The sequence below is a fragment of the Neophocaena asiaeorientalis genome, unplaced genomic scaffold (genome assembly GCF_003031525.2).
Source record: "Neophocaena asiaeorientalis asiaeorientalis breed wild unplaced genomic scaffold, Neophocaena_asiaeorientalis_V1.1 scaffold37, whole genome shotgun sequence".
In the NCBI taxonomy this organism is placed as follows: domain Eukaryota; kingdom Metazoa; phylum Chordata; class Mammalia; order Artiodactyla; family Phocoenidae; genus Neophocaena; species Neophocaena asiaeorientalis.
Genome location: NW_020174269.1, coordinates 218388 through 237165, shown reverse-complemented (window position 1 = coordinate 237165; position 18778 = coordinate 218388). Strand labels below are relative to the sequence as shown.

Genomic DNA, 18778 nt, shown 5'->3' with positions numbered 1-18778 from the left:
CATTATGCTGTACACCTTAAACTTATATAGTGCTGTATGTCAATTATATCTCAATGAAATTGGAAGAAAAAACAGCAAGTTTTGAGCAAGTATGGAAAAGAAAATAAAAAGAAAAATCAGGTGTTTTCATTGGATCTCAATTTCTATCAAATTAAAAGAAATCCTTGCCGTTACAAATATGAAAGCTGGCTCAGACTATATTTTAGCTTATATTATCTCCACTTATTGTGCTTCATAAAATCATCTCTTCTAAATTCCTTATTTCACAGACGAAGACTATGAGACTGGAACTAGGTCTTGAAAGAGCACTTGTAAGTCTTCAACTGGTAGAGAAGATAAAGCAACCCAGAGGCCAAGAAGCATACCATGAACAAAAACTGAGACAAAGCAATGTACGTGATGTATTTAAAGAAACCAAGCAGTAGCTTTGAATGGAGTATAAAGTCTGGATCCGGGAGTTGTGAAAGGTCACCACCAGCCCTACTACCACTACCACCACAATCCCATTCCCCAACCTGAAGTCCACTTCAAAAATCTTCAGTGCTGGGTTTATTTGGGATTTTTTTTAGATTAAAATAGTAACTATACATAAAGTGAACGGAAGGAAGTGGGAATGGGGTATGAGCGACCTGTAAAAAAATCTCTGGGGAAAAAAAAAAAAAAAAAAAAAAAAAAAAAAATCTCTGGGTTAGCTGAGGTTGGAAATGGAAAGGAAGAGAAAGATGGAACAGACACCAAGAAAGTGTCTAGGAAAGTGAGTATACACACTAAAAAACGTAAGGTAGATAGCTAGTGGGAAGCAGCCGCATGGCACAGGGATATTGGCTCGGTGTTTTGTGACAGCCTGGAGGGGTGGGATAGGGAGAGTGGGAGGGAGGGAGACGCAAGAGGGAAGACATATGGGAACATATGTATATGTATAACTGATTCACTTTGTTATAAAGCAGAAACTAACACACCATTGTAAAGCAATTATACCCCAATAAAGATGTTAAAAAAAAAAAAAAGTAATGGAAGCACTGACAAAGTAATGACATAAGTTTTAAATGGAATCACATGAAAAAGTACTTACAACCACTCATGTATAATAGCTACTTAATAAATTTCCTTTTTAAAACACAGCTTCATTGAGATAAATGTTGTACACTATACAATTTACCCTTGTAAAGTATACAATTCAATGGTTTTTAGTATATTCATAGACCTTTTTCACCATCACCCCAAAAAAGAAATTCTATAACCATTTGTAGTCACCCTCTACCCCACCCCTGGTTATAGGCAACCACGAATCTACTTTCTGTCTCTATAGATTTACCTATTTTGGACATTTCATATAAGTGGAATCATACAATATGTGGTGTTAATAAATGTTTCTTGAATATGAATCAGAACTTCTGGAAGGAGTGCTGGTTCTGAGAAAAGAATGAGTTTATGCATTACTGTGAGATGATGATACCAATCAACTGGAGATATAAACAGTCACCTGAAGATGCAACTAAATGTTTGTGTAAAGCATTGTCTTTCAACTCCAACATTCTAGTTCATGCAGGTAAGGAAGAAACTGAAACAATGAGGGAGGTTGAAATTCCCAAAGGAAAAAATACTGTAGAGCAAGCACAAAGAGCAGAGACCTGACTGCATTTAAGAAGACCTTTAGTTATGAGCTGAACAAAGAAATGAAGGAGAAAGACTAGCCTCAGAGGCAGGAGAATCAGAACATAACCATAAAGGCTGAGGAAGAGGGGCCACCTGTAGAATAGAAGGCTTCAGCGTCCAAGGAGGAGGAAAACGGAAAAAAAGGCTGGTATAGGATCTAGTAACTTTAGAAAGCGGAGTTTCAATAGTTATGTATGTGTATTTCTAAAAAGAAGTAAAAGCTTTTAAGAGGAAAAATGAGTAGCAAAATATGGACAGAAAGAACATAGCCTAGGTTTCACAGAGTTTTGAGAAGGATTAAAGGCAAATGTACAAGCAAAATATTTCAAGAATGCAGTTTTCTTAAATATAAGGTACAGTTATTTCTGTGCAATCCTTGTACATATTCCCAAGTTGCCACAGAGTAAAAAAAACAAAGAAAAAATGTTTTAAGGACTTATTTTCCTTAATGTGAGACCCACCAAAAAGTATTGTTTTAAAACATAGGTGTAATTCACAGGGTCTCTATATTAAGTTAGAACATGTGTAGAATATCAAAAATACATACCCAAGGCACAATAAAACTTTATACATAAAAAAACCTGACCTTTCTCCTACCCTATGGAATGATTTTCTTTAAGGCCGTGAAAACAGCCACGGGAATTTGACAGGAGGAGGCGCAGTCATCCCTCAGTATCTGTGGGTACTGGTTCCATGATACCCTCATCCCCACGCCCATGGGTACCACAATCTGAGGGTGTTCAAGTCCCTTATACAAAGTGGCGTAGTACTTGCAAGTAACCTATGCACATCCTCCCCACATCTGTCCCATATGTATACTTGAAATCATCTATAGATTACCTATAAAACCTAATATAATGTAAATGTTATATAAATGGTTGTAAAAACAATGTAAAGACTATGTAAATAGTTGCCATTGTGTGGCAAATTCAAGTTTTGCTTTTTGGAACTTCCTGGAATTTTTTTTTCCCTAATATTTTCAATCCACAGTTGCTCAAATTAGAGGATGTGGAACATGTGGATATAGATTGCCAACTGTATAGCTAAGATAATTGGGCAGTTACTAAAAATAAAATTCAGTCCATAATCCAGCCTGAATCTGTTACCAGCTCACTTTATACTCTTAGATAAAATACAAATAAAATGCACATACCACACAAGAGTTTTACTTCTATTTATTAATCGGTCTACTATGTTTCATATTCAGAAAAAGAAATCAGAATATATAAAAAGATACAAGTTTAAAAAATGAGATTGACTCTTCAATTGATAAAAGAAGCCCTTGGTTAACAGAATTTAAAAATATTCTCTATCTATGGGAAACATTAAATGTGATGCAATTTTCTAAAATTTATCTATGTATAACTTTTAATTGTAAAAAGTAATCCTCAGAGAGCAAACTTGCATAAGAACAACCACCAAATGGCTTGAGGTTACACTAAATAAAGAGCAAAATGGGAAAATGAGAACTGAATATCAGGTTCACTAAAAAAATTTACAGACATAAAATTTCACTTACCTTTTTAAACATAACTAGTGAGATGACTGCTGATGCTGTGAAAAGTGCTGCTATGATTATCATCATGATTCCAACAGGAATACTTTTGTTGAGACCAGTAAGGGATGAAATCCAACCACTATGAAATTAAAAGAAGAAAACTAAAATTAGGCAAGTAAGTTAATGCACAATTTTTAAAAACAGCATAATAACTAACACATTTTCAGCACTTACAATACAGGCAACATCCAAGTTCTTTACACATATTAACTCATTTAATTCTCACAACAACACTCTACGATATATGCTATTTTTAATCCCTATTTTACAGATAAGAAACTGAGTCACCAAGATTATTCAGTAACTTGCCCAAGGTCACACAGCTAATAAAAACAGCACAGTCTGAATTCAAACCTAAACACCAAAATCCAGAGCCTTAAATGTGTACCATGACATTTTACATTTTTTAAGCCTATGAGTTCATTATTATTTTTTAAAGTTCATTTTAATTATGTAAAAAAATATTTGAGAACCACATATTCAACAAAGGGCTAGTATCCAAAATATATAAAGAAACTTCAAAGCTCAACAGTAAAAATAAATTCTTAAAATTAAAAAGTTTCAATTAGAAAATGGGCAAAGGACTTCACTGGTGGTCAGTGGTTAAGAATCCACCTGCCAATGCAGGGGACACAGGTTCAATCCCTGGTCCGGGAAGAGTCCACATGCCACAGGGCAACTAAACCCTGAGCCACAACGACTGAACCTACATGCCACAACTACTGAAGCCCACGCACTCTAGCGCCCACGCACCACAACTACTGAAGCCCATGCACTCTGGGGCCCACGTGTCGCAACTACTGAGCCTGCGTGCTGCAACTGCTGAAGCCCGTGCACCTAGAGCCCGTGCTCCACAACAAGAGAAGGCACCATCACAATGAGAAGCCCGCGCACTGCAACGAAGAGTAGCCCCCACTCGCTGCAATAGAGAAAAGCCCACACGCAGCAATGAAGACCAGCGCAACCAAAAAAAAAAAAGAAAATGGGCAAAGACATGAAGAGACATTTCACCAAGAGGATATATAGATGACAAATAAGCACATGAAAAGATAAAACATCATGAGTCATTAAGGAAGTAAATATTAAAACCACAGCGAGATATCATTACACACCCATCAGAACAGCTTAAAAAAAAAAGTAGTGACAACACCAGAGGCTGGTGAGGATGTGGAGGCTGAATCACCCATATGTTGTAGTTGGGACTGTAAAATGTTACAGCCATTCTGGAAAATACTGTCAGTTTTTTAAAAACACTGAACAGGGAATTCCCTAGCAGGTCCAGTGGTTAGGGCTCCCTTGGCTCTCATTGCCAAGGGCCCGGGTTCAATCCCTGGTCAAGGAACTAAGATCCCACAAGTTGTGGTATGCAGCCAAAAATAAATAAATAAATAATCTAAAAATAAATAAATAAATAGAAATTTTACAACACTAAACATGCAACTTCCATATGAACCAACAATTACACTCTTCTCTTGGGTATTTATCACAGAGAAATGAAAACTTATGTTCACATAAAAACTTGTTCACGAAATGTTTTTAGCAGAATAGCCCCAAACCAGGAACAATCCAAGGTCCCTCGGACTGGTGAATGGTTAAACAAACTGTGGTCCATCCATACCATGGATGCTGCTCAGGAATAAAAAGGGATGAGCTACTGAGACACAACAACCTGGATAAATCTCCAGAGCATTATGCTTAGTGAAAAAAGCTAAAGTGTACAAACTGTATGATTCCATTTATACAACATTCTTGAAATGACAAGCAGATTAGTGATTGCTGGGGTTAAGGAGGGAAGTGAGTGTGGCTATTAACGGGCAGCATAAAGGATCCTTTGGTCATGGGAATGTCCTGTGTCTTCACTGAATCAATGTCAAGATCCTGACTTTGGTATTATACCATAGTTTTACAATATGTTACCACTGGGGAAAACTGGATAAAGGATACTTGGGATCTCTCTGCATTATTTCTTATAACTGTCTGTGACTCTACAATTATCTCAAAATAAAGAGTCTAATTTTTTAAAGCCTGCTGAAGTACCTGAGGTCTATCTTACAACAGGTCACCTTGTATGCAGCCTCACCAGCAGATTCCTGTGCTATTTCGTCACCTCACAGGCTGCTGTGCTCAATTTTAACACTTTTTTCTAAGTCTGTTCTAAAAAGCAAAAGAAGGGCTTCCCTGGTGGTGCAGTGGTTCAGAATCCACCTGCCAATGCAGGGGACACGGGTTAGAGCCCTGGTCTGGGAAGATCCCACATGCCGCGGAGCAACTAAGCCTGTGCGCCACAAATACTGAGCCTGCGCTCTAGAGCCTGCAAGCCACAACTACTGAGCCCACGGGCTACAACTACTGAAGCCCACGCGCCTAGAGCCCGTGCTCCAGAACAAGAGAAGCCACCGCAATGAGAAGCCCATGCACCGGAATGAAGAGCAGACCCCGCTCACCGCAACTAGAGAAAGCCTGTGCACAGCAATGAAGACCCAATGCAGCCAAAAATAAATAAATTTATTTAAAAAAAAAAAAAAAGCAAAAGAAATTATTTAGGTTTCACTAGAATACAAAAATGCTGTTAACATAAGCAGTGTATTTTTTAAATTAAACATTTAAAACATTTCCTTTCTCTCAAATGCTGAAGAGTAAACACTTTTTAAAATCATAATGAATGTTACTCTTTCCTAGAACTGATTTAAAATACCCAAATAAATTCTCTGCATGTATATATGCCCGTTAGATCTGCAAAGCTATCAACAGTTGTCTGACTTTCAGTGGCTACTCTAATTCAGTAGTAGCATACTAAATGTAAGTCTTCAAATACACTCTAGTTACATGATCGTTTCAGTTTATGTACGTAGCGCAGCAAAGTTGCCTCACACGTGCTTTTAGCTTATAAAAATTCAACTGTACTCAATGGTTGTAAGAGAAAGAAGAGAGGGAGGGATGATTTTATACATAGGTACTCTTCTATGCACCACTTCACTCAAGGAAATGTTTGCTCCAGAGTGTCTGAAGAGAGATATAAATCTATGACCTTCTAACCTGTGTCCAAATAGTCTCAGTTTCTGAGGGTCCCCCACTGAGTGAGCATTTTGCCAGGCTAAGAACGATTCTATTTGTTTAAAGATATATCCATATATGTGCATGCAGTGACTCCACTTTTCAAAGATGTGTGTGTATGTGTGCACACATGCATTTGTGTGTGTATGAAAATATATGTTTGCATACCTAAAATAGCGCTTTACACATAACAGGTAGCCTTTTCTTAAATTCCTTCAAAGGTTATTCCTTAAGAAACTTTTAAATTGCATTTTTTATTATTTGTATACTTTTGCTAATCTGGTTTTTCTATGTCAAATATTTTTAGGAATCCAAAAATTATATTAAGATACTAGATGAACAGATTATAACTAGAGTAATTAAAGTAAATGACTTACCAGTTACCCCAATTATGAAATCCTGCAGCCTGGAGTACATGTACAGCAAACTGACAAATATAGACGAAAAAGAATACAAAGAATCTGAATGAACTGTCACTCCTGTTTTTAAAAAGAAAGAGAGTAGGGAGAAAAAGAAAGGGGAAAATGTCATTGTTCTCAATGCCTTTACATTCACTTGTAGACTGACATTCAAACATTAAAAAATATTTTTAAAAACCAGTGGCAACTACCTGAGACTTGAAATTAAAATAATAACATAATAATGTATGTGAACCATTTATCCAAATACTAGACCATCTTGTTATTATTATTCCAGCCTCACTTTGTCCTTTCAATTTCCAACTGCACCACAAAACATCTTGGCAAAAGAAAAATTATTTTGTTTTCATTTTTTATCAAATAGCTTCACTGAATTATAATTAACATACAATAAACTGCAAGTATTTAAAATATACAATTCGGTAAGGTTTGACATAAGTATATAACTATGAACCTTCTCTAATCAAAATAGTGAACATATTCCAAATTTTTCCTTGTGTTCCTGGTTAATCCCTCCCTCCCCACCCACTGTTTTCAGTCACTATAGTTTCGTATTTCAGAGTTTTATTTAAATGGGATCATACAGTCTACACTTTCTTCTTGTCTGCCTTCTTTCATTCAGCACATTTTCAGATTCACTCACGTTGCTGCATGTAACAAAAGTCCATTCTTTTTCATTGCTGAGTAGTATTCCATTGTATAGTACCACCACAGTTTGTTTATTCATTCACCTGTTGATGATCAGTTAGATTGTTTCTAGTTTTTTACTTCTATAAATAAAGCTGCCATGGACATTCATGCATATGTCTACATATGAACATGTATTTCTTTTTCTCCTGGGTAACTACCTAGAAGTGGAATGGCTAGAACACACAGATACAAGTTTAACATTTTTTTTTAATGAATTAATTTTATTTTTGGCTGTGTTGGGTCTTCGTTGTTGCGTGCAGGCTTTCTCTAGTTGCGGCGAGTAGGGGCTACTCTTCATTGCAGTGCATGGGCTTCTCATTGCAGTGGCTTCTCTCGTTGTGGAGTGTGGACTCTAGGCGCATGGGCTTCAGTAGTTGTGGCATGCGGGCTTCAGTAGTTGTGGCACGCAGGCTCTAGAGCGCAGGCTCAGTAGTTGTGGTGCGTGGGGCTTAGTTGCTCCGCAGCATGTGGGATCTTCCCAGACCAGGGCTCAAACCCGTGTCCCCTTCATTGGCAGGCAGATTCTTAACCACTGCACCACCAGGGAAATCCCAAGAGTGTCTTTTAAAGAACAAAAATTGGAGTTCGTAAAAAGACAAAACTTACCAATTTGTTCCTTTATGGATCTTGATTTTATTGCTGTATCTAAGAAATCTGTGCCAAAGACAAGGACACAGTTTTTTTTCTTGTCTTTCTCCAGAAGTTTTATATTTTTTTGGTTTTACATTTAAGTCTATGTCCCTTTTTTAGTTAATTTTTAAAATATAGTATGAGGTATGGATTAAAGTTCTTTTTTGCATACAGATATGCAATTATTCCAGCATAATTTCTTAAAAAGACTGTCCTTTCTATACTGCATTACCTTTGTACCTTTCTAAAAAAAATCAGTAATCTATATATGGGTGCATTTATTTCTGGACGCTCTATCCTGTCTCATTGTTCTATATGTCAACGTTTATGTCAATACGATTACCTGGGTTTTCTAGTAAGTCTTCAAATTTGTAGTGTTAATCTTCCAACTTTGTTGCCCTTTTTTGAAGTTGTTTTGGCTATTCTAGACTATTACATTTCTATACACATTTTAGAATCACCTTGTTCATTTCTATAAAACAACATGCAGGGATTTTTATTGGGATTGCATCGCATCTATAGGTCCATTTTGAGAGAATTCACATCATCATAATGTTGGGTCTTCCAATCCATTAACAAGGTATATCTCTCCATTTATATTTTCTGCATAGATGATTATGTACTCTGTGAATAAAGACAGTTTTACTTTTTCCTTTCTAATTTGATGCCTCTTACTTGGTTTTCCAGCCTGTTTATACTGGCTAGAGCTTCCATTTCAATTTGAATATAAGTGGTGAGAATGAACATCCTTATCTTGTCCTTGATCTTAAGCAGAAACCCCTTTCAGTCTTTCACCATTAAGTATGATGTTAGCTGTTACAGTTTTTCATAGATACCCTTCATCAAGTTGAGAAAGTTACCTTTTATTCCCAGTTTATTGAGTGTTTTTATCATGAAAGTGATTGTTGTTAGATTTTGTCAGATGCTTTTTCTGCATCAATTAAGATGATCATATGGTTTTTCTATTTTAGTTTGTAATATGGTGAATTACAATAACTAATTTTCTAATATTAAACCAACCTTGAATTCCAAGAATAAGCTGTACCCACTTGATCATGACACAGTATCTTTAAACATACTGTTGAATTTGATCTGTTTGGCAAGATTTTCAAATGTCCTAAGTTTACTCCATTCCTGCTCATCCTAGTGACTATTCCAACCCCAAAACACATTTTTGGAAGTCTTCATTAGAGAAGATTTGTCCCTTCCACTTCATTTATCTATCATTTGTTTATGTGAGCATGGCTCATACATATTTTCTTTTTTCTTGTTAATTATTATCTTGCTTTATTATCTATGTACCAAGAAACCAGAATATCAGAGTGGTTAAAATTATATATGTAATATATTCTCTGAAAAAGGGCTTCATAAATAGACTAATTCTAAAGGCTTCATAACAGCTATTTCAGTTACCGAAGAGGGATCTTTCTACTTAGTTCCAAGCTCACAGATATAGTCTAGAAGCTGAAACTGCCTAACAACCACCTCTAAGAAATCTATTACAAGGTACAGAATATGTTTTAAAACTTAAGCTGTCCTACTAAAAAGGAACTACCTCTAAAACAAATACAAATGGAGGAATGTAAAAATTGGTTCGCCTTCCTCTTTTATAGGTATAGTTAGTACCTATAAAAGCACAGCTAGTATACTAAGTTGATGAAATGGAAACCTTGGAGTCCTTAAAACTCATTTTTTCTACTTTTACTACTGAAGGAGGCTAAATATCTTTCTCGATAGACTCTGTTTGCCTCATTTTATCAACCAACTTTCCTGTTTCTGGACAAGAAGACAGTAAAATTCATTTTGTGTACATTTACCATGCTAATATAAATGATTATTTTAAAAATATTTCAACTTTCTCTGAAATTTAAACTCCATGTGCCAGCACTTACTCAACTATCTGGACTCTTACAAGAGTGCACAAATCTTCCTCTATCTAATCTATCCAAATTATTACAAATGTAAAATCAAATTCAAATTTTTAAAAGGTTACTTTGTTTTTAACTATACAGGCAGTCACTGAAAATATAGTTCTTCACATCAAAACAATATAAAAAAGTGAATCTGACTCCCCTGTGAAAACGATTTTACAATACCAGGTTGCAATTCCCTGCCGAAAGGCTAAAATTTATTAAAGACATACGCAAAAAACTGAGGTAGTCATAGTGCTAGAAAGCACATTAAGTATAAATAATTTCCCGTATACTAAATAGTAGAAAACTCTGTAAAGTGTAAACTTAAACAATACAATCATCACATGAATTTCAAGTTCATTTGAGTTGCTTTAAGAGCCAGGTAAGGCTGCGAAGCTCTTACAGGGCCAGATAACCACTCCCCACCCCTCAAGTGGAGGGCTGTACCAGAGCCAGAATCAGAAAAGGTCCAGAAGAAAAAACATCATTGCGGGTGTAGACAATGTCTATTGGCATCCCAAAGCAAAGGCGATGGGTCTTGTATATAGAAAGAGGTTACGAAGCCGACTGTTTAAACAACCCAGCTTGTACAGAGCCATTTTAACCCAAAGAAGAAAGAGTAGAACTACAGTTAGAAAAACACTATCAATTGATTTAAGCTAAGTAGTTTTAACTTGTAATCCACCTCAGTTTACAGTGAAGTACTTGTGGTATTTTGAATATTTATTCATAACAGGTCCAACTATGTAACCAATTTCTTCATCAGAATAGATAACTAAATAATAAAAGCTTCCTATTGCTTGCCATCCTGGCTCTTCCAGATCAAAGCCTATTGGAAAACTTAATCTCAAATAAGCCAGTTGTTTTTGGTTTAATTGTCTTCAAATAACATACTGACAAGTTATAGTACACCCTTCATAAAAATGTCCTTCCCTAAATTATTATTTAAAATCTCAGAAAAACTGTATTAAGAACACATAAATCTTTTATTTCACAGTACATATCAATAACAGAGATTAATCACAACTACAGTTTGAGGAATCAGGGAAGACAAAGTATTTCATTATTTTAAAAGGGAGAACAGAAATTTTACATTTAACTACAATAAATGGGTACAACTTAACTAAAGTACTAAACGTTTTACCTTTGGTAACTCAGCATAGTAGTTAACAGCATGTAGCTTTAGAGAAAGATTTGAGTTTGAATCCAGACTCTTCCAGTTAAAGTTGTGTAACTTCAAAGAAAATTTAGGCCTAAATCTGAGATTTTCTATTTGCAAAATAAGAACAACAGTGGAATCTACCTTTATATGGATGAAATAATACATGTAAAGTGCTTAGTGGGGGATGTACAGGCACATAGGAAACAATCAATAAATGTTACTTGTTGGCACCTCTCTTACACCAGTACAGTACTGCACTGCAAACAATTTTGCTCACAGAAGTAATATTCTGCTTACAGAAGTGACATTTAGCTTCTGATAAAATCTTGAAAATTTCTGGGACATGGTTGGTAACTTCATTACTACCAGAATCAAGTAATACATGAAATTCCTGATGATGAAGATGATGTAAAGGCAATAGAATAAAAAGGAACCTAAGAAATACAGCTGCTTTCCTTGTCTTAGTCACTTTGAGATGCAAGGCTATCTAAACCAGCCTCATTCTCCCCCTAATGCTTTTGTGCCAAAATCAATTCTTTCTCCAAGAACAGGGTTCCATAAGTAGGCTTTGAAAGGCAGCACCACAAATCCACCCAAATTGTGCATAATATTTTGCATGTCTGTATCTTTTTAGGAAGAGGAATCACAAATTTCAGATTCACAGTGGAGTCTGTGATATAAAATCTATTAAGAACACTCACTAGCCTAAACTAAAATGCATAGAACTGGGATGGAAGGGACCCTAGACTTTTTCTTTCTATTTGTGTTCTGCTAAAAGCAGGGGGCATAATAAAAAGTTTGTATGTAATAAAATTTTAAACTTGGACAATTTTTAACCTAGTCCACAACCTGCATTCAAGCTTTGGATCTTCTATACTTAACTGACTCCCTATTTTGCAATATCAGCTAACATTTGTTCAACATTACGTGCCAGGAACCATGGCAAACACGTGCATTACCCATTTAATGCTTACATTACCCCCATGAGGTAGACACTAATATTGGCTCCATTTTACTGATGAATAAACAGATTTAGAGAGGTTAAATGATCCAAAAACAGAGCTAGTAACAGAAATGCTGAGACCTCTCTGTGTATCCTGATGTTTTTAACCATGTGATAAAACTATCTCTAGGATATTATTTTAATTCCATCTTGTTCAAGAAAGCTAATCATCAATCAATAGAATATCACTATCTATATTAAATTAATCTCAAATGCTCAGTCTTTCTTATATGAGAAGATTATAAATTTTTTCATTTGTAATAATTTAGGTTCTTTAAAATGCTTCCTTTTAGAAAAAGTCAGGGAGGATACAATAGAAAGAATAATGTTTTGCAGCTAATAAGAAAATAAGGACTAAAATTTACTAAAACTTTTACTTATTAGTCAAAGATTTTCTTGAGTGACAACTAAAATCTCACAGTTGAATTGCCATTCAATTTAGAAAGCATTAAACAGCTAAACTCAGCCAATAGCCAACCATTTTCAAATTACCTTTGAACAGCAAAACTAATAAATTTAAAGCAAAATAGAAGTTAACATTGGTTAGACTCTAGGTCACAATTAAACTGTTTTCATATTACACAAGGCTCTTATCAAAGAGAAAACTTAAGAACATATATTTTTTTCCTACAAATATGCCTCTAAGACACTTCTGTCAACAAAGAATACTGAACAATAATACAGCTTGAGTTTTGAGGTATCTAGCACTCTTATTTTAAATAAGAAATTTAAAATAACTATGATTAATATGTTCAAGACTCCAGTCAAAAAGGTAGATACCATGAATGAAGAGGACTCTCAGCATATAAGTAAGCTATAGAAAATAACCAAATGACTATGGTAGAAATGAAAACCATGGTAATAGACATGAAGAATACCTTGGACAAGCTCATCAATACACTCAATACAGCTGAGGGTGAACTTGAAGATAGAAACTATACAAACTGAAATGCAAGGATTAAAAAAGAGTGGACAAAACAAGAACAGAGTATCTAAGAGCTGAAGGACAATATCAAGCAGTCTGACACACATATAACAGGAATTCCAGAAAAAAAAAAGAAGTGGCAGAAGAATTACCTGAACAGATAATGACTGAGAATTTTCCAAAATTAACTAGATACTCCAAATGACAAATCCAAGAAAATTAGAGAACACTAAAGATACACACCAAAACACACACAAACGAACACACAAACATGCACATCATAATCAAAATGCCCAAAATCAGAAATAAGGAAAAAATCTTGAAAGCAGAAAGAGAAAAAAAACTTTAAAAATAGACATCTCATCAAAAGCTCTGCAAGCCAGAATACATCAAAGTGATGTGTTTAAAATACGGAAAGAAAACAAAAAACACTGAACTCAGAATTTTATACCCAGTAAAAATATCTTTCAAAAATGAAAAACTAGGGCTTCCCTGGTGGCATAGTAGTTGAGAGTCCGCCTGCTGATGCAGGGGACACAGGTTCGTGCCCCGGTCCGGGAAGATCCCACATGCCGCAGAGCGGCTGGGCCCGTGAGCCATGGCCACTGAGCCTGCGCATCCGGAGCCTGTGCTCTGCAACGGGAGAGGCCACAACAGTGAGAGGCCTGCGTACGGCAAAAAATAAATAAATAAATAATAAATTAAAATGTAAAACTAAAGGACTGGTTACCAGCAGACTTGTACTAAAAGAAATATTTAACAAAATTCTTCTGGCAAAACAATTATGATATGAGACAGAAACATGGGTCTAAACAAAAAAATGAAAAGTGCTGAAATGGCTTTAATGAAGTCCATTATAAAATTCATTTCTCTCTATTTTTAATTTTTACAAGAGACAACTGTCTGAAGCAAAAGTAATTGCAATGCATTGTGTATTTCTAGTGTATGTAAAAATAAAATACCTAACAAAAATAGCACAAAGAATTGGGGAAGAAAATGGGAGTAATCTTTTGGGAGGTCCTTACAGTACACATGAATAGGAATATTATAATTTGGACACAGACCAAGACTAATTAAAAATGTATACTATAAAAACTCAGGCATCACTAAAAAAGATTTTGATAAGAGGTAGAAATAATGAAGACATAAAATTATTTACAAATACTCAATTGATCCAGAAGTAGACAAAAAGGAATAAAAAAGAAACAACAGTTGGAACTAATAGAAAATAGCTTGTAAAAAGATTCTAATCAGATCAATAAATGTAAATGGCATAAACGCACAATTAATATAGATAGACTGCCAACTTGGATGCAAAAGCAAGACCCAAATAAAGATTGCCTACCAAAAAAAGTCACTATAAATATAAAAACATTAGTAGGTTAAAGGTAAAAGAATAGAAAAAGATATAATATGCAAACATAAATTAAAAGAAAGCTGGAATAGTTGTCATAATATCAGATAAAATAGATGACAAAAAAGGATTATTATACCAGGGATAATGAAGGAAACTATATAATGATAAAGAATTCAAAGCACAAAGAAAACAGATCATAAATATATATCTACTTAACAAGACTGTCCATGAAGATAAAACTAAAAGAAGAGAAAAATCCATAATTAAAGTTGGACATTTCAACATTTTGTCAATTCTCAGGAACTGACAAAACAAGCAGACAAAAATCAGTATGAATACAGAAGACCTGAACAACACTATCAACCATTTTGACCACACTGATATTAACAGAACATTTCATCCAACCAAAGCAGAATATACATTCTTTCAAGTGTACACAGAAGGAGGTGTCAGTTTCAGAGTTTTTAAATCCCCAGCACTGCTACATTCTCTATGGATTTTCATATCAGCTTCTACCCTCAATCTATTCTATATTATTATGGTTGAAAATTAAGAAAATCAGCTTTACACAGATATACAGTTAGAAAAGGGAGAACCTTAAGCTCTCTGCAAGGAGAATATCAAGGGTCCTTTCATCACACTAGAAAAACTACTATAAAATAAGCCACATAAAACTTAACAGACCATTTTCCTTCTCCTCACTCTCAACACCCAGCTGGTACAGAACTTTGTAATGAATAGTAAGCTCTTAACTACTGTGGTTAAAGAACCATTCAAGAAATAAACATTGCCAGTAAATATAGCCGACCTTTGAACAACGGGTTAGGTACGGACCCCACCCCCACCCCAGTCGAAAATCCGTATAGAACTTTACAGTCAGCCCTCTGTATCCAAGGTTCCACATCCACATATTCAACCAACTATGGACCATGTAGTACTGTAGTAGTATTTATTGAATAAAATCCACGTATAAGTGGACCCAGGCAGTTCAAACCCATTTGTTCAAGGTTCAACTGTATTCTAAAATTAATTACCCCACTGAACAGAGATATTAAGTTACCTAGATTCTCTGAAAATTAAACAATAATGTAAACATAATAAAGTAGAAAGGAAAACAGGAGCCCTAAATTTCCAGTCTGAAGGCCTAGGTGAAAATCTCAGCAACTAATGATCCACTAGAAAGATTCTAAACATTAAACAATATAAAGTACTGAACAAGACTTGTGGACTCTAAAGCACTATATATTTATATACACATGTAAGAAACTAAGCAGTAGGTTCCTCTTGCAGGTATAGAAAGAATATTACCCTTCCTTAAGATAAATTTAATATGAGACTTCACTTTGGAATCAAAAAAGAAAAATTCTCTTTTTCTGGTTATACAAACAGGATGAAAAAGAGTCAAGTTAATTACAAAAGGCGGTATTTTAACGTACATTAAACTAACTTGAAAGACTATTTAAACAACATAAAAATGAACTAATATCAATTCCTGAGCTTTGGATGTTTTTACACTTAAAATCAAATATAAAGTATCTTTTTACAGAAAAAATCTGATTGACTTTCTGGTTCATACACTAGTATAACACTTTTCAAGATGTTAAAATAGTGTTACAGTTTAATTATATTTAATTTTTAATTTCAATTAGCAAAATATTCCAACATAAAAGGTGTAATATCCCTACAGATACTAAGTATGTTCTAAAGGAACAGGACCAAAAATATACTGTCTACTGCCCAGAGATAGCTTACTTTTAAAAAGTATACCTGAGGGACTTCCCTGGTGATCCAGTGGTAAAGAATACACCTTATAATGCAGGGGATGCAGGTTCGATCCCTGGTCAGGGAACTAAGATCCCACAATGCCACGGGAAAACTAAGCCCGCGCACCACAACTACTGAGCTTGCACGCCTCAACTAGAGAGCCTGCATGCCACAAACTACAGAGCCCATGCGCTCTGGAGCCCGCACACCACAACTAGAGAGAAGCCTGCGCACTGCAATGATGAGCCTGTGCACCACAATGAAAGATCCTGCATGCCGCAACTAAGAGACCCAACGCAGCCAAAAATTAAATAAATAAATAAATAAATCTTAAAAAAGAAAAAGTATACCTGGAAGAAGCTTAGAAGTAGCAAACCATCCTAACTACAAGTAAAAAGCTGAACAAACTGAAAAGTCAACAACTCTTCTTAGATCTGAAAGAGAAGTGAAGCCAGAGGGCAAACTGCAACCCCAAAACTGGGAGACAGATAGATGAATACAGAGAATCAAAAGTTATTAGAGCAAAAACCCATAAGCAGAAACCTCTGCAGCAACCATTGCCAGGGGAGGAATTCTGAACTGTAATTGACAAGAGGCTCAGAGTGGACAACTCTGAAGAGTTAAAAACTCCAGGGAGACCTAGTCATATGGGGAATCCCACACATTTGTGAATTTTACCAACAGCAGCTCAATCTGGTTCTCAGAGTGAATTCTTTAGAGGAAAAAATCCCCTCATGCTTCCGCGAGGAGGTGGGGAAACGGAACCATCTGCAAATACTCTAGAGCACTCTGTTCTTAACAAGGACTGCCCTCAGGAGAAACTAATTAACCACAGCCCAACCTGCTGAGGTTTCATTAGAGCCTAACTTACATGAGGAAACAGAAATACCCAACTCCAGCCCACTGTAGGCCAGCCTGTCCCACCTGAGGAGAAGGAAGGACTGAGAAGCACTGGTGCAGTTCACAGTCCAGAGGCTCAAGCTAACTGAAAGACTGAGACCTAATCACAGGCCTACAGAACGCTTCCCCTCCCCCACACCTTACCATCACATGACCAAAGGTCTATTTACAGCAGTTCCTTTTACCTAGTACATCATGTCCAGCTATCAAGTAAAAATTACAAGACATACTAAAATGCAGAAAACAGTCTGAAGAGATAGAGCAAGCATCAGAACCACAGTCAGATATGACTAGGATGTTGGAATTACCAGATCAGGAATGTACAACTATGATTAATACGCTACAGGTTCTAATGGATAAACTAGACAGTATGCAAGAACAGATTAGCAATGTAAGCAGAGACGGAAATGCTAAGCACCAAATAAATTAATTTTATTTTTACAGTTCTTAATATGACAGAAAAGCTGGTGTCAAACACATCCCTGCCAAGAGCAACTAGAACAGCAGGATAAAATGGGGAAAAAAAAAAAAATCTGCTTAAATCTGCTGAAGCATCCAGGAATAGAGAGATCATGATTCTGGAGTGGAAGAGAACTACAGAAATGTAAGCTGACTTTCTATGGCCTCAATTCATTTTTGCTGAATGCAAGACAATAAGTTGAAAATTCAGATTCTGCCTGCAGAGGGCGCTGCTTCCAGGGAACAGACAAACCAACTGAGATTTGACAGATTCACAGGACTCGCGACACAAAACTAAGGATGCACTGTAACAAAATACTGATGAGAAGTGAGAAGTGAGAAGCATAAAACTGGCCCAAACATGCAGCCAACTTTTCTCTCAAGGCATGTACCAAATACAGAAGCTAAAGAGATAAGCAGATTCTCTGAAAGCAGAGGAGACTTTTCTGCAGTGTCCCCTAATGGGAAAAGGATTAGAACAGCAATTCTGAAACTTTTGGTCTCAGGACCTCTTTATTTTTGAGCATCTCAAAGAACATTTGCTTATGTGGGTTGTAGCTCTTGCTTTACAAAATGAGAAACTAAAATTGAGAAATATTTAAAGCATTCAACTAACTTTTTAGATAATAAATTGCTTACAATAAAATAACATTTTCATGAAAACTGGAAAAAAAACAGCAAAAAGAGTAGCATTAGTTTATATTTTTGCAAACCTCTTTAATGTCTGGTTTAATAGAAGATAGCTGCATTCTCTTTTCTGTTTCTACATTCAAACTCTTTGCAAGTCATGTAAGCCTCTGGAAAACTCCACTGTACACTTAACAACATCTTAATGTTATTATGAAATAGTTTTCATGTCATGGACCCTCTAACAGGATGCTGTCCTCCCTCCCTTCTCCCCTCTAGGGATCACAGGACTATACTGTGTGAGTCCAGGACTTGCTGAGGGAGGAGCCCAAGTGAACATATCAGGTTCTCAATTAAAAACCTAGAGGGTTAACCTCTATGACTAGGGCAGAACCAGACATAGACAGAAATTAAACAAAACTGCAACTCAGCCTTAACTCAACCCCTGACTTATACTCTAGCTGACAAGCATGGCAAAGGCGAACTTGCTCTGAAACAAATGAACATCATCAGAATCCTCCACAATTCTTTATTCACCATATCCAGATTCAATCAAATCTTGTTAAGTATACCAAGAGATGCACCATATGATTAAATACCAAGAGTAAAATATGGACAATACAAAACAAATTCAGAGTATTCTAGATACTGAAGTATGCAC

The 18778-nt window shown here is 35.7% G+C and overlaps 1 protein-coding gene across 1 annotated transcript in view; it reads right to left on the bottom strand.

Annotated features, from left to right (window-relative positions):
- SCAMP1 (secretory carrier membrane protein 1) overlaps window positions 1-18778 on the bottom strand; it is a 98516-nt gene that overhangs the window by 16363 nt on the left and 63375 nt on the right. The window contains exons 7-8 of the mRNA XM_024755663.1: window positions 6646-6747; window positions 3176-3293 (exon numbers count right to left, since the gene is read on the bottom strand). Coding sequence (XP_024611431.1) covers window positions 3176-3293; window positions 6646-6747 — 220 coding nt within the window. The remainder of the gene's footprint in view (window positions 1-3175; window positions 3294-6645; window positions 6748-18778) is intronic.